Source organism: Petaurus breviceps, unplaced genomic scaffold, assembly GCF_028583685.1.
Source record: "Petaurus breviceps papuanus isolate PSGF00001 unplaced genomic scaffold, PetGlider_PUasm1.0 673, whole genome shotgun sequence".
Lineage (NCBI taxonomy): Eukaryota > Metazoa > Chordata > Mammalia > Diprotodontia > Petauridae > Petaurus > Petaurus breviceps.
In genome coordinates this window covers 1,034,697-1,051,135 of record NW_027186448.1, presented here as the reverse complement: position 1 = coordinate 1,051,135, position 16,439 = coordinate 1,034,697, and the positions used below count along the sequence as shown (strand labels likewise).

The 16,439-nt window shown below is 48.0% G+C and overlaps 1 protein-coding gene and 3 non-coding genes across 4 annotated transcripts; 3 read left to right on the top strand and 1 right to left on the bottom strand.

Annotated features, from left to right (window-relative positions):
* The first annotated feature begins 699 nt into the window (after nt 1-699).
* TRNAS-CGA (transfer RNA serine (anticodon CGA)) lies at nt 700-781 on the top strand. Its single transcript has one exon. It is a non-coding gene; the product is annotated as a tRNA-Ser (tRNA).
* Nucleotides 782-11,620: 10,839 nt separating this feature from the next.
* On the top strand, nt 11,621-14,169 carry HES7 (hes family bHLH transcription factor 7). The gene is made up of 3 exons (XM_069104105.1): nt 11,621-11,849; nt 12,521-12,608; nt 13,371-14,169. Exons 1-3 carry the CDS (start codon nt 11,718-11,720, stop codon nt 13,826-13,828), a joined length of 678 nt encoding a protein of 225 aa, XP_068960206.1. The 5' UTR covers nt 11,621-11,717; the 3' UTR covers nt 13,829-14,169.
* Nucleotides 14,170-14,489: 320 nt separating this feature from the next.
* Nucleotides 14,490-14,576, bottom strand: TRNAR-UCU (transfer RNA arginine (anticodon UCU)). The gene is given in 2 exon segments: nt 14,490-14,525; nt 14,540-14,576. It is a non-coding gene; the product is annotated as a tRNA-Arg (tRNA).
* Nucleotides 14,577-15,504: 928 nt separating this feature from the next.
* On the top strand, nt 15,505-15,586 carry TRNAL-UAG (transfer RNA leucine (anticodon UAG)). Its single transcript has one exon. It is a non-coding gene; the product is annotated as a tRNA-Leu (tRNA).
* Nucleotides 15,587-16,439: the final 853 nt, after the last annotated feature.

Below are 16,439 nucleotides of genomic sequence, written 5' to 3'. Positions count from 1 at the left end.
TTCAGTGAATGCCAACCATGTACAAAGCACTTCTAGACTCCTTGGAGCCCTTGAACCTTTTCCTTGAGCTTACCAGGAACCCTAAACATCCAATCTGCAAAATTGATTCCCCCCCCCTCCATAACTGTTAGGGCTTATACGCCTGCCTAAGGAATGACAGCTCTGGTCTCGAATCCCAGCCACGTTGCATCTTGGTAAAGGGCATCTCTGGTGTATTGCTGCAGTAATTGCACACAATCCGGCTCAATTTGAGATGGGCAAGGGCTCCCCTCTCCGATAGGTGAATTCAGTTCGTTTGTGCCAGATCCTGCCCTTTCCCCGACTTTGTGTCTGGATCGCGGGAGCTAAACCCATGAGAATCACTCTCTTGTTCCGAGTGAGAGGGACTGGGGAAAGTGAAGGGCTGGATGCACACCCTGGAACTTCCTTCTTCCGAGGCTCTCATTTGTCATGGCAACACTGGATGGAGGCGCGGGGAGGGTACTAGAAGCAGTGGGTAGACCCAGGCATCTGTAAAGCATTTGGCGTGAGTTCGGAGAGGACCACAGGTGTGCGGAGTTCGGCAGGTGACGGAAATCCAGGACGCCTGCCTAGAGATCCCCCAAAGAACTAGAAGAATGAAGCTAAAGGCAGGAGGAGGGAATGGGAAGAAAGCGCCTTGATACGTTAGTATGGATAGGGAGACGGAGCCTTCGTCGTGCTGTGATGGCCGAGTGGTTAAGGCGTTGGACTCGAAATCCAATGGGGTTTCCCCGCGCAGGTTCGAATCCTGCTCACAGCGTAAGCGGGATGTTTTGGGAAATAAGAGGTGAGGTGTCTTGTTTACTAAGAAAATTCGCGGTTTCTTTAAGACCTGGAGTTTACTCGTACTCCGTCCTGGCGTCTACTGTTTTTGCACAAGGCTCTCTAGTTGACGTCTCTTCTGTCAGCAGGTTAGTCTCCAATCTTTCAAAAGGTAAAAGTGTTTTTAGTGATGCATTTTTTTTTTACATCACAGTCATTTCCAGATAGATCCTAGTCACCCAGCATTTAAACTTTCCCTTATAACAAGAAAAAAAGTTATTAAAACCAACTTATGGAGTCACTAAATAAATGCAATATTTTGCTCCCATAGTCCCCCAGCTCTCTGCCATAAGGATCACTCATTTATACATCTAGTCTAACCCTTATATTTTCACAGAGGAAGAACTGAGGAATGAGGTTTGGTGATTTGTCCAAGTTACACAGGTAACAGAGACTTGAACCCAGGTCTTCTGATCCAGTGTTTTCTTTTTCAAAATTAAATTAATTTTTTCCAATTAACAAAATTCTGTTTTTCCTCTCTCCCAACTCTCTCTGTACTCTTGCAAAAAAAAAAAGGGGGGGGGACCCCAACCTTGTAACAAATATGCATAGTAAAGCAATGCAAATTCCTGAATTGATCTTGGTCAAAAACACATATATATCTCATTCTGAACCCTGAGTCAATCATCTCTCTATCAAGAAGTAGATATCATGGTGCACCATCAGTCCTCAGGAATCATGGTTGATCATTGCATTGATCAGAATTCTTAAGTCTTTCAAAATTGTCTTCACAATGTTTTCATGGAATGACTTGTTTTGTTTCTGTCCACTTCACTCAGCATATGTTCATATAAACTTTCCCAGGTTTCTCTGAAACCATCCCTTTCCTCATTTTAAAAAATGTTACAATATTCCATTGTCACATACTTTTAAATGTCACATATTTTGTTATATTCACATGCCATAATTTGTTCGGCCATTCCCCAGTTGATAAACACCCCCTTATTTATAATGTTTTTGCTACTACAAAAAAAAGAGGTGCTATAAATATTTTTGTACAGTCCATTAATTTTACAGAGGAGGAAACTGCTTTTCTAGTTTCTTGACCCATCTATCCAAAACCTTAGAATATCAGAGTTGGAAAGAATTCAGAATCTATCTAGTTCAACCTGGACCTGAATAGGAATCCCTTCTACAAAGTTTGAAAGTAGTTAACCAGCCTCGGTTTGAAGTCTTCCGGTGAGGGGAAATCATCTCAAGGTCTTGAGAAAACCCCCTTCACTCTTACACATCTGTAATTCTTAGGAACTTTTTCCCTCTTCCCTAAACTGGAGTCCTCTGTGGATAAATTGACCAAGTCTAACCCTTCTACCACATGAAGGCCCTTCAGATTTTTGAAGACAGCTATCATGTTCCACCTAAATCATCTCTTCAATCAATTCCTGTATCACCATACTACTTTCTCTCATTCCTAAACAGAACTGAGCACAACAGTCCAAATATGGCTTGACCAAGGCAGTGTACAGTGGGATTATTCCCCAGCTCTAGAAGGTATGCCTTGCTTGATGCAATATAAAATTGCATTGGCTTTTTTTTTTCTCTTTTGTTACAATATTGACTCAGATTTTCGAAGTCCTCTACCTTCTACCCTAATCTTTTCCACAGCTCCTGTATATGTAGCCAATTTTCTGAAACCAAGTTTTGCTACTTGATCGAGGAGGGACTTTGTTATAGAGACCTCTCATTGAGGAAACTCCTTTTTTACCAATGCAGATTTACCAATGCAAGTGCCCTGTGGTTTACAGTCCTGCAGAGTTGTCTGATTTCACTTTATTGGATTTAGGCTATCAAGATAATTTTGGATCTGAATTCTGTCATTAAAATATTAGTTATTCTCAGCTTCATATATGCTACAAATTTAATAAGCATCTAAGTCATTGTTCATAATATTGAACAACACAGGACCAAGGACAGATGCCTGAGGCACATCACTATGTATATACGTCTCTGATTGGGAATGAGAGCTGAATCCACCTAATTGTAGTCTGGCCCATACTGTTCCAGCTTGTCCTTAAAGACAGCACGAGAAAACTAAATTAATTAATTATATTAAGTATTTACCATGTGCTAAACAGTGGGAATACAAATACAAAATCAAAAATAGTTCCTGACCTCAAAGAGTGTAATTGGGAAGGTTGTTATTTGGGGCAGGTGGGGAGGGGTGGAAGGGGAAGAGGGTCATAGGGAAGTAAAATGACAAAACATTTTCAAGACTGGAGTTGATCTGATTATGGTTCAGGATTTAGAAAGAGGTGTGATATGGTAGGGATTGAGGGGTATTTACTTGGCAGCATGATATCTAGTGAGAAAATGACCAGGGAATAAAATGGAAGATTTGAAAAAAAGAACAGAAAAACAAACAAACCACCCACCCAATAAGAACAAAAAAATAATTTGTCTATAATTTGCCATTAATTCTAGCAGTCTCTTGGCTTGTCCTTCATAATGTCTTGATCACAGTCATGTCCATGCCAGATAAGTGCAAAATTGGTGCACTACTCTTTTTTTTTTTTTTGCTTTTTGGAAGGCAATTGGGGTTAAGTGACTTGCCCAAGGTCACATGGATAGTTTTTGTGTTAAGTGGCTGAGGCCAGATTTCAACTCAGGTCCTCTTGACTCCACTGCACTACTCTTTTAAAAAATATTTCTGACTTTGTCTCTGCAAGCTGCAGGGTTGAGAAAGATTATTCACTCATGCATTGGAAGGAATGAGATTTTAAAATATCTGAGCTTTTTGCCAAGCTGTTAACCTTAGGTTATTATTTAAGATAAACTCTGATCTATCCCTTTATTAAACCTATCCAGAGGGGGGAAAAATCTGGATAATCTGGCTAACCTTTAATGTAGTCAGCTTTTAGTGGTCACTGCTTCTGTTTCTAAATCCTTGTAAACTATCCCTTTAATAATGTTCTAAAATTTTTCCAGAATCCAATATCAGACTTTTAGGTCTTTTAGTTTCCAAATGACACCCTGCTCCCTCTTTTGAAAATCTGGATATTTAGCTTTATAGGCAGTTAGGTGAAGAGGTTGATAGACCACTGGACCTGCAGTTAGAAAGATCTGAACAGCCCTCATATATGTGTAATCATGGGCAAGTCACTTATTAACACTGTCTGCCTCTTCCTCATCTATAAAATAGGGGAAACAACAGTACTTTACAAGCAGGGTTGTTGTGAGGGTAAAATCAGATATTTGTAAAGTGCTATACAAACTTTGAAACTATCATTATGTTGGCCCTAAGTATTTTCCAGTCCAGTGTCCTATCTTCAGACCATTACTTTACTTATATTCTCTCAGATTTTGGTTTCTTCCCTGCACCCCACCAGTATTACTGTCTCCTTGACTTTGATCTCACTCAGACCGTGGGAAACCCTTTGTATGACCACTGAGCAGTGGGCTCCCCTCCCCCACTGTCAGTCTCATCCCTTCCTTCCTTGAGTCCCAAATACCCTCCTGTATGAGCCCCTCCCTGTTCCCTACAAGTCTAAGTTCCCTTAAGTCTAAGCACCCAAATACTAAGCTCGAATCCTCCAGTTCTTAATTTTCAGGGCCTTACCTATATAAGAAATGGAATGGAGAACAAAGGAAGGCAGGTCCAGAACTGTGACCAAACTAGAACATAATAGGAGATTGCAATGGATTGGAGGGGGGCTAAAGGGAAAGGGAGGGAAACTGTCATATAGGGAACATCCAGGTCTCAGCTGGAATTTTCCTCTGCCCTCATTACTGCCCTAGTGATCGTGTTTTTATGTGCCCCAAAAATATTTTCACAGAGCCACCTACTAGCTGAGTGACCACAAGACAAGTCTCCTTTACCTCTCTAAGCATCCTCATTCATTTAAATGTAATATAATAAATAGTGGGGTTGCTATAGAGATGTGAATTATTCACACCCCAGCCCACTGACCCCAGTGGATAGGTCTATTTCTTTCATCTCCTTGCTCTGTCCTCACTTAGACCTCTCAGTCCTGTGGGATCCCACAGGAAAGGGGCTGCCACAGAGAGTTTAGGGGAGATTGTAGAGAGCCAGAGAGAAAGATGAAGAATCATGGGGAAGGAGGTGTGAGGGATTATTCCCAGGTGACAGGGGAGGGAGGAGCACTTACTCTGCACTTTCTAACATTTAAGGATGTGACACTAAATCTATAGGTTCCCATCCCCTCCCACTCCCACCCCCACCCCCACCCTCCCAGCTCCCAAGACTTTCAGGGAAACCAGGACTCTAGGGACAGAGAAAAAGTACAGCCTCCCAGCCTTGCATCTCCCTTCCTTTGAAGAGCCGAAGCAGGAGGAGCAGCTAAGCCTGGGAATTAAAGCTTATAGTTGCTTCACAGCTAGGGAGGGGGAAATTAGTGACACCTGGCCAGCTGTGCTATGTTTCCGACAGAAGGGCCCTACTCGTGGAGGACACGAGCTTACCGCCCTCCCCTGCATTCCCCATCCCCCCCGTTGCCAAAGACACCCTCCAGGTGTCAGGGAGCCAAGGAGACTGTGAAATACCTGGTATACATATGTAAACTGCTTGCACATGTAAACTATTTGTGGCAAAAATCCTGAAGTGTGGATGGGCGTCTCAGGGCTTGAAAGGGACGTCAGAGAGCTTCATTGACCCCATTAGGCAATCTCTACCCCTATTGCAACCCCTCGCTAACCTCAGGACAGTGACCTTTTTTGATCTTTGCCCTGCTGGGAGAGACCAAAGGAAGATACCAAAGGCAGTCCTAGAATTCAGACCCTGGAGCCAGGAGCCCAGAGCCACTGACTGAATCAGGCCTCCACTGTTCCAGTGAGACAAGGCTCTAGGTCCAGCTCCTGTTCCGTTCCCTGTGGCCTCTATCTGTGGGCTCCTTCCCAGAAGACCTCAGTCAGGCCTTATGACTCCTCTTGCCTAACCCATTTTCCATTTTTCTGTTTCTATTTTTGTTCTATTGGTCTCCTTCCCTTTCTCTCATTCTACCACTCCTTTCTCTCCAGCTACTTTGCCCCATTTGTCCCCCATTTGGTGACTTCCCCCTCTACTCTTTCTCCCTGCCCACCCCTTCAACCAAGGACCTCCTGTTTCACACCTTACTGCCCAAATAAACTGTTCTCACGGCATGGAAAGAGAGGATTTAGGGAGCAGTAGCAGCAGCAGCAGCAGCATCGGCAGGGAAGTCAATCTGCGTGAAAGAGAAAGGCATATAGGAAAGAAAGAGAGAGAGTCACAGAAACAGAGAGAAAGAAGCAGGAGACAGAGACACAAAGAGCATGCGCTCCTTGGCCAGCATGTCTCTGCTCCCACATTGTCCTAACAGTTCCTTCTTCCCCACAGGCATGCATGCTGTGCTCTCACAAGTGGCCGATACATCTGGCCCGTGGGCCTGGGACTCAGGCGCGTGCAGGATCAAAGAGGCCTGGAAAGGGGTTGGAGGGGAAGGTGTCAATAACTTTTTTGTGTCAATAACCTTCCCAGGGAAGCCAGGGGCTGAAAGCCTGGGAGAGAAGGTCTTGGGACATAGATACCAGAGAGAGAAAACAGAGAGAGGAGAAAGGTGAGACAGGGAGATACCCAGAACACAGAGACAGAAAAAGGAATGGGAGACTGAGGCAAAAATGCAGAGACAGTTGAAACGAAAAGGAGATAGAGAGGAAGGAGAGGAGAAGAAATAAGAGATTGGGAGAAAAATCCCTAGGAAAGCAAGAATGAAGAGCCTGCAGCTGTGTGGGCAAAACTCTTTGAGTGTCCCCTCAGTAGTCAATTGTCCCTCTTCATCCTGTGCCCATTCTCTTAATCACCTTCCTCCCACTCTTGCTTCAACCCTCCCTGTTCCCACCCAGTTGCCCTCTTGCTGGGGACCAGAGGAGAAGGAATTTTCTCAAAATTGCACCCGAGGAAGGCATGCAGTGAGGGTAGAAGTGAGGAACTGAGATTGACATAGAAAAAGGAAAGAAAATAAAGAGATGGAAGAGAAAAAGAGTCAAGGACAAAAACGGAGGGAGGAAGTAGTTGATTTATTATCTCACAACAACCCTGTAAAGTTGGTTGCTATTACTATCCTCATTTAAAATATGAGGAGACTGAGACTCAGAGAGAGTAAGTGATTTTCCTAGGGTCACACAGCTCTTAAGAGTCTGAGATGGAATTTTAACCAGTACTTTCAGACTCTAGGTTTGGTGCTCTGTCCATTACAATATACTAGTTAAGAGAAGTCTAGCTTTCATTTTAAAATGTAAGTTATTTTTTAAAAAATACTTCTAATTTTTAAAAACGAGATAACAAAAAAAGAATATTCTGGGCAGGAACCAAAGCTAGCTCTCCTTTAGAATAGAAACCAGTTGCCTACCAATGAACCAAGTGCCTACCTGCTGCTTAGATAAATAAGTGATTCCAAAGTTCCTCCAGTGACACCAAGGCTGGAGGGGATCCTCAGGCTAGGGCTGGGGCCAGAACACAAGGTTCCCCAGGAGACAGCAGGGCTAGAGTTTTGAGAGGTCCTTCCTTCCTTCCTTCCTTCCTTTCCTTCCTGCCTGCCTTCCTTCCTGCCTTCCTTCCTTCCTGTCTTCCTTCCTTTCCTTCCTTCCTTCCTTCCTTCCTTCCTTCCTTCCTGCCTGCCTTCCTTCCTTCCTGCCTTCCTTCCTCCCTCCCTCCCTCCCTTCCTTCCTTCCTTCCTTCCTTCCTTCCTGCCTTCCTTCCTTCCTTCCTTCCTTCCTTCCTTCCTTCCTTCCCTCCTTCCTTCCTTCCTTCCTGCCTTCCTGCCTGCCTTCCTTCCTTCCTGCCTTCCTTCCTTCCTGCCTTCCTGCCTGCCTGCCTTCCTTCCTTCCTGCCTTCCTTCCTCCCTCCCTCCCTCCCTTCCTTCCTTCCTTCCTTCCTTCCTTCCTGCCTTCCATAAACCCTAAGAACCTACTATGTGCCAAGTTCTGGGGACACAAAAAGAAGCAGGAGCTCCTGCTCTTAAGGAGCTTACAGTCTAATAGGGGAGATAACGTGTAGACGACAAAGGAAACCAAACAGAGGATGCACAGCTTGGGGTTGCAACATGTCAAAATTAGGGTTAGAATTGAGGTGAGAAGGTAAGTGCTCTGAAGTCTTGACTCCCTTTTGGAGGAACCTGGTCCCAGCAGATAGGTAGGGCCTGACTGAGCACGGGTCAGAACTGGATCAGAGGCTTCTGAGCACTTTGATGAGTGCCCTACGGGTCTGGGAAGGAACTGATGATGGAGTGTGGTGGGACAGAGAAGGTCCTTTTCCTGGCCCCCTGCTCCCAACCCTGGCTACTCTGGGTCATTAAGGCCACCCCATATGGCCAGGGGTTGGGCCCACACCTGGTTGTGAACAGCCTTTCCCTCCTCTACCAGGCCCTAGTGAAAAGGAAACCACAAACCTGACCCAAATTCCCAGGGGGGTGGGGAAGGTCTCAGGCTTCAGCCATGTTTCCCCTCAACATCTGTGCAATCCCATTTGGCCTCACTGGGGAGTCTGAGCCTGTAGTCCAGAGGGCACCCCACTCCTGATTATACTGGCTGAGATGTTTTCAAGAGGCCAAATTTATGCTCTTTGCAGAATTTACAAGGCTGTGGATCACTAGGTGCATTAGGAAGGGTCTGGGGAAAACTGACTTTCTCCTTACATTTCTCCTTCTGTTTTTTTTCTGAGTCAATTTCTTTGTTTATTTGTGTCTATCTTTGTCTCTTCTTCTCTTTTTAATCTTTCCACAAGAGAGAATAACATTTTTCTTTTTTGGGCAAAATAGGGTTGCATGGGTACGATAGGGTGGTTGGAAAGGTCTTTGAACTGGCAGTCAAAAGACCTAGGCTTGATTTCTGGTTCTGTCACTTACAAATTATGTGACTTTGGCCAAGTCACTGCCCCTTTTGGGGGCTCCCAGTTTCTTCATGTATAAAATTACCAGACTGGACTAGATAAGCTCTCAGATCTCCTTCAGCTAGGAGTGTTATCTCGTTATCTATATGTGTTTTCTTAATTTTCTATCTGGTGCGGTGGACAGAGTGCCAGATACAGTCAGGAAGATCAGAGTTCGAATGTGACCTCAGTCACTTAACTTACTAACTATGTGATGCTAGGCAAGTCACTTAAGCTCTTTTTACCTCAGTTTCCTCATCTGCAAAATGGAAATAACAATAACACCTGTCTTCCAGAGTTGTAGTGAGGACTGAATGAAATAATTGTAAAACCCTTAGCAAAGGGTGTGGCATATATATTTTAGCTGCCGTTATTCCTATCCTTGTGTGCATTGAAAGGGGACCAAGGTAGTCAGTCCCTCCCTTTGACATCATTTTAAAGATTTGCAATGCAATTCAGCCAGCATTTGAAGCAGAAGAGGAGGTGAGACAGGTATGGTTTCAGGTAAGAGAGTCCCTGCCCTCAGGGAACTTACAGTTTGGGTATTGTGGGTAACTATATATACACTATCAGATAGTAAAGACTTAATTAAGCACTGCTTCTCTGCCCCCATGGGTCTCCATCAACCCACTTTGGTCCAAGAACACATACCTGTCCTGTGAAAATCAATATGTAAGTGAGGAAGGTGGCTTGCTAGTGGGAATACTAGGAAGTGTTTTTGAGGGATGAGATTGGGGAACAGTAATTTGGAGACACCTGATTTGTAAACTATAAAGCACTATATTAAATGTGAGCTTTAAGTAAAAAATCTAGAGAAAGTTATTAAAAGAAGGGAAGCAGGGGAAGGGTAAAGTTTTTCCAAGACTAGGGAACAGGCACCAGAAAAGGCTGGGGTGAAGGACACAGGAAAAAGAAGGCTTCATTTTGTATCGGTGTCAGTGTGGCTACTTGTACTGTTGGACCCTGGTGGAAGGGCATGGGAAGGTGGCACCCACCTTTATCTGCACTTAAGACGCTCTGTTCCCTCTTAGTTCCCTCATCTACAAATGAGTATAAGAATACTTGAATTACCTGCTTCAAAGGGTTTTGGGAAGATATTGCTATGGAAATGTGAAGCGATATGTGAAATATATTAATATATGCATATGTGTAGATTACTGCTATCGGGAGCTTGCAATTAAGAATTTCCTCGCACCAAATTAAGAGTAGCAGCCAGTTTCCTTCAGATTCACATAGTCAGTAGGGGCAGGACTTGAATCCAGGTTTTTCTGACTTCAAGGATAGCTCTCTACCCAAACCATCCTGCATAAAAAGTAAGAGCTGGGTGTAAAAGAACTGGGCCTGTTCTTTTCTCTCCAAACTCCATCCAAAAAGGATGAGATGATGATAATGGTACTTGCTAATATCCATCCTTCACTGCAACCATAACTCCACCCTGGGACCTATTTGTTAAAGCAAGACTTTCTGATTCTAATCCCAACTCTACCCTACCCTCACAAATTCTCTTGAGGGAAACAGCAGTCCCCAACAAGCTGCCTTTCCTCTTTCAGCTCCGTTTGCCTCTCCTTCCTCACACCTCTTTCCGGTAGCCTCGTGTCCTTAGTCTGGGGGGTCTTGAGTAGGCTGTTCGCACCTGGCCTGGCGCTATAGGCTGTGGGAGGGGCGGGGAGGGGGGGAGAAGTATGGGGTCCTGGAGGCGGTGCTGGAGGGAGGCGGTGTCCAGGGACCCTCGGTCTTGATATAAAGCACTGGGCGGGCACTGACCAGCTCCATTCCAAGGTCCAGATGCGAGATGGTGACCCGGGATCGAACAGAGAACAGGGATAGTCCCAAGGTAAGGAAGAGGGGGGAGGAAGAGGAGGCACCTAAGCCTTGTGAAAAACAGATGGTGAAGAGACAGAGAGAGGAAAAGTTCCCTACTTTGGGGGTACTTTTTGAGGGAGGGACCTGAAGGACCCAAAAGAGAAGGCAAGGTGGTCATGGTCATAGAACCTGCGGTCAAGTAATGGAGGCAGAAAAAAGGAAGAAGGGGGCAAAGGATATATAGAGGAAGGAAGGAGGGGATGCAGAGGGGAATAGAAGGAGGAACATAAGGTAAGACGTGAGAATCCCAGGGAAGACCATAGAACTGGGGTGAGGGGAGAACAAGGGAAAGAACCAAAGCCAGAGAATAGATAGGAAGGAGAGAAAAGGATGATGGCTAGAAAGAGAGGCCTGGGTGACAAAGAGGGATTGGGATCAGGGAGATGGGAAACTAGGAATAGGTTTTAGAGAAAGATCGAAGAGAAGGAGAAACCTAGGAAAGGTGAAAAGGTTGGGGGAGGAGGAGGGAGAGGGGGAGTCGTGCTAAGGGCAATAAATTGGAAGGAAAAATAGAGGGAGAAAAAGTGTTGTGCACAGAACAAGCAGCTTGCTGCCTGATTGATGAGTAGAGAATAGAGTAGAAAAGGGTGGAAAGAGATGGAGAAAGAGGAAGAAAAATATCACCATTTTAAGGAAGGAAAAGACAGAGCTGAAGAGAGGAACAGGGAGTCAGAAAGACACGTTGAAAAATAGGAAGAGATAGAGGGGGGAAAAAACTAAAAAGACAGGCAGAACCAGAGAGAAACAGAGATGGGGGGAGGCAGAAAAAGGAAGGGGACAGATAAAAGAGAAGGGGAAACTAGAAACATGAAGATGAAAATATAGAAAGGAAGTTCAAAAATAAGGCAGGCAGACGAGTGTGTGGGGGAGATAAATAGAGAAGACTGGGGAAGAGAGGAGGGGTGGGGGAAGTAAAGAGTGGGGTGAAAGCACAGAAGACTGAGGTAGGTGGAATGGGAGCCAAGAAGGGAACGGACTACTGAGTCTTGGACTCATAATGGGAGAGACTTTGGGGGAGGCAGGTGGACAGGGTTGGGGGAGGCGTAGTGACAGAGATCCTAGGGGTATAGAATACTGGGACTAATTATTTAGAAAGATTGGAGGGCCTCTGGGCCCCGAGGAGTTTCGGAGCGGGTAGTTGGGGCAGCAGGTCTGTGGTTGAGTTTTGGGTATGGCTCGGTCCGGCCTCCCCCCTTCCCACCCACAGATGCTGAAACCGCTAGTGGAGAAGCGGCGCCGGGATCGTATCAATCGGAGCCTAGAAGAGCTTAGGCTGCTGTTGCTGGAGAGGACCCGGGACCAGGTCAGTGAAGTCACCTTCCCTTCCTTAGCCCCTATCCCCTTAGGGACGCAGGTATCCAGGCCCCCAATATCTAAGATCCCCAGGAACTCAGGTGTTTTGTTCCTAGTTCTGTCTCAGAACCTTCAGGGTCCCATGTGTCCGATCCTTAGTCCTAGCACTAGAGACTTCTAAAGACCTAAAGGTCTGGTTCCCCAGCCTTCAAGATCTCCTAGGGATTCAGGAGTCTGTCCTCCCAAGCCCTAAAGGAGCCCCAACTTGTGTGCCTCCAATTCCTAGTTTCCCTGGTAGCTCAGCTACCCCGCCCTACAGTCCCCTTATTATTATCACTTTCCCTTTCTTCCTTTGGGGAACCCACTTAATCCGCTGCATCAGCCCCACCCCAGAAAAATCCGTCTCCCAGTGATCTAAGTCCCCCCATCCCACCCCACCCCAATTTCGGAATCCCAATCTTCGGACCTCCCCCCGGCTCCTGCCCCTTCGCACGTCCCTTCCCACTCCCTTTCTTTCTCCTCCCCTCCGCCCCCCTCCCGCCCCCCTCTGCTCTGCTGCAGTGAATATCGTCCCGGTGGAATGAATCCCGGTTCTTGGGCCCCGTTTCTCTCTTCCCCCTCCCACTTTCCCCCCTCTCTCTCCCCTCCCTGTCTCTTCCCCTTACTCCATCATGCCTCTAGAACCTCCGGAACCCGAAAGTGGAGAAGGCTGAGATCCTGGAGTTCGCCGTAGGCTACTTGAGGGACCGGAGCCGGGCCGAGCCCCCGGGTACAACGGGTATAACGCGCTGGGCCAGGGCTGCGGGGGCGAGCAGGGCAGAGAGGGATGGAATGGGGGAGAAACAGAGAAGGGGAGAGCAAACAGGGGATGGGGGGTGGGGTGGGGGGGACGGAGGCAGAAGAGCATAGAGGAGGAAGTAAGGACCGAAGGGTGGGAAGATGGTGTGCCCCAGGGCTTCCCCTCAAGGTGCATTTCGTGAAGATAATAACACACATGTCTGTCTGTCTCTGTCTCGCCCTCGCGGTCTGTGTCTATGTGTTTTACTTGCCATCGATCCTCTGGTCTCCTGGTGCCCTCCCCTCTCCATCTGGTTTCTCTGTCTCCTCCTTCCTACGGTTCTATGACCCTTGTCTGTTTCCTTGCCCCAATACCCATTTGTGTCCATCTTCATCTTACCTCATCTTACCCACCGTTCTCTATCCTTCCCCCACCTTACATCCTGCCTCTGTGCCCCCGGTTCTCTTTGTCTTGTTTCTGTGCGCCCCTCATCCGTCTCCATGCACCCTCATATTTGTCTGCATGTCCCCCATTTGTCTCCACGCGCCCCCCCCCCTTTACCCATCATCTATCCCTCTGTCTGTGCTGGCGTCGGCCTCCTTCACCCCATTCCCGTATTTCCTTGCTCCCCTTCTGTCTCCCCATTTTCACGTCACTACGCGTTCCCCCCACCCTGTGTCTTTCCCCCTATACTTGCGCTATTTCCCTGCCCTGATTCCCCCTCTCCCTTGCTCCCCCCATCCCCGGCTCCAGGCGCCCCCCGATCCCCCACCCAGGACTCCGAGGCGCTGACCAGCTGCTACCTGTCCGGCTTCCGCGAGTGCCTCCTCCGCCTGGCAGCCTACGTCCACGAAGCCAACCCGGCATCGCGAGCCCAGCTCCTCTCCACCCTCCACAGCTACCTCCGGCCCAAGCTGAGCCGGCCTGAACCCGGCGCTGGGGAGCCCCGCTGCCCGCCTCCTCGCCCCACGTTGGACCCCGCCGCCCTGCCGCCAGGCTCGATGCCTACCCCTGCCCACCATCACCCTCTCCTGCCCCCCACCAGCCCCCGCTCCGCCTGGTCCCAGACGCTCAGCACAACCTGGCCGAGGAACCTGGGCATACGGGCGCCCCACACAGGACTCTGCCCTCCACAGAGACAAGAGAGGGCGCCGCCGGGGGGCAAGTCCCCACCTGCCCCACCGCCTGCCTTCTGGAGACCTTGGCCCTGAGCTTTTTGGGGAGGGGGTAGGGCGATAGGGGCCAGAGGAGGGGGGGCCGGGAGTAGAGGGGCGCAGGAAAGTGGTGGGGAGGGTGGGACTAGAGAGAAAGAGAAAAGGGCGGGGGAGGGGCTCGTGTCTAGGTCCATCCTCTTCTGGACCCAGGTGTCCCGGGGCGGGAACGCATGCCGTCTGGGGAGAGGGCGCAGGGTGGGGAGAGGTAGGGATAGTGGGTGCTGTGGTCGTGTTGAGATTTTGTTTATATATAGTATCTATATAAATATATATATATATATTTTCCCCTCGTCCCTTTCCTCCCCCGTCCCTTTCTTCCTCCCCATCAGTCCCTCCAAGACCCCAAGGCTGAGTCTTTCCCGCCCCTTCTCCTACACCCCGGCCCCCGCGTCCCCGGTCCCCCTAGTGCATGGAATAAAGTGGTGATCGAACCCTTTCTCTCGGCTTCCTTTCCCCTCTGTCCTCCCTTCCCCAACCCTCCCCGGGAGATGCCGCGAACTGACAGGTAAGTAAGCGGAGAGACGGAGCTGCACGGGTAAACCCCGAGATGGAGAGGACCGGCGGGAGAGCCGAGGGGAGGGCCGGAGGGATTGGGAAAACATTTTAATAGGCCTCCCAGTTCCTCACTCACCCAGCAGTTCAAGGGGAAAAAATAAAGCGACTCTGGTGGGATTCGAACCCACAACCTTTGAATTGCTTTCTCGTCACTAGAAGTCCAATGCGCTATCCATTGCGCCACAGAGCCACCTGCCGGGGCTTTACAGAACGCGCCCTACAGCCGCCACCATCGCCGCCTATGGGAGAATGGGCAAGAGGGAGGGGAAGGAAGGAAGCAAGGAGGGCGGGAGTCCCAACCGGTGCAGGAGACCGGTGCCTGCGACTTGAGAAGGGTGTGTCTCGGTGTGAAGGTGTAGGTTGTGTGTGTACACGGAGTAGGTAGTGTGTGGGGGTGGTGTGTGTGGTGTTTCTGGATCCATGTGTGTCTGCGTGTCGATGTACGTGGTGTATCTGTCCGTGTGCAAGTGGTGTGTGTGTCTCTGTGTTGGTATATACGCCAGTCTGCGCGTGTGTCGGCGTGTGCTGTGTACGAGTCTGCGTGTAGTATTGTGTGTGCGTGCGTCTGCGCACGTCTGCCCGTCTGTGCGTGGCTACGTGTGTCTGGGAGCGTGTCTGCGTATGTGCCGAGTCCCGGTCTGTCTGTCGGTTGGTCGCCCGCGGACTCGGACGACGCTGGCGACGCTAGCGTGGGAAGCTGCCTCGCTCTGGGTCTCGGGAATTCTCCCTCCCCCACCCCGCCCTGTGCTGCCCGGCAACTCAGGCTCCCTTCGGCGGGGCCTGCGGGCGTCTCCTCCCTTCCATCCACTCCAGCCCAGCCCCGGATTGGGTGCGCTATAACCCCTCCCCCAGTTTGTCCATTTGCGTCCCGCCCCTTTCCCCCCTTTCAATAAATTGGTTTAATTTGAAGGCTCTTGAACACGCCTGGTTTTTTTTCTTCTTTACTTCTGATTGTTTAGGACTCAGTTTTACCCCTCTGGTTTATTAATCACATCTGTGATTCAGATTACTTATATAATACCAAAGAAAAAACCGACAATCTTAAGGCACGGATTTTTTTGGTACAACTCTCCTCGTATATCTCTAGGAAGTCAACTAGAGCTCATCCTGCGTGCACGGGTAGCGTGGCCGAGCGGTCTAAGGCGCTGGATTTAGGCTCCAGTCTCTTCGGAGGCGTGGGTTCGAATCCCACCGCTGCCAGAATGAAGCTAGTTTTGCTAATTAAATGATTTCGTTCAGTCACACCCCACCACTTGATTCCTTAACTCACTCTGCCCTGAGGAATTATAGGTTTTCATGTTACTTTCCAGAACTTCAATAGTTCATGTCTCCAGGCTCTGCCTTCCGGGATCATGCTGCACATGTTGGTGGCACGTGATGGCAATTCCTATTCCTGTATCAGATCATTTCCATACACTACAAATCTGTTATTTATTAAAATGACTACTCTGAGCAGAGCCCGGGTCTCTATCAAACACGAGCTGATAAAGGCTTCATGAGGTTTAGATCAGGAAGGTATGAAAATATACAAAATTTGGAAAAAAGAAATATATGCCATCAGTGTTGGGAAATATTTTTTCTTACAGTTAAGTCTAAATCTGCTTCATTTTAACTTCTGACATTGCCTCTCATTGTGCACATTAGGGCTCATCTGAGTAGAACTAATTCCCCCAAACAGTTGAAGACAAGTAACTGTCACATCACCACTACGGGCTAAATATTTCCAGTTCCTTCCATAAATTCTCATATGATTTCACTCTTCTGGTCCCCCTCCTCTGGATGTATTCATTCACACTGTCTTTCCAAACATGTAAGCTCAGAACAAGTATAGCTTTCTAGATTTGACCTGAGGAGGCCAGGGTACAAATGACCATAGTCCTGGAAGAGACTATATCTTCTTTTACTCCTAATATCATATTCATTTTTGGGTTGTCATATTCCATGGACCTAGCTGTCCACTGAAACCCCAATTATCTTTCAGACAATCTGAAGTCTAGCCCCATCTTTTCCTTTCTTTCTTTCTTTCTTTCTTTCTTTCTTTCTTTCTTTCTTT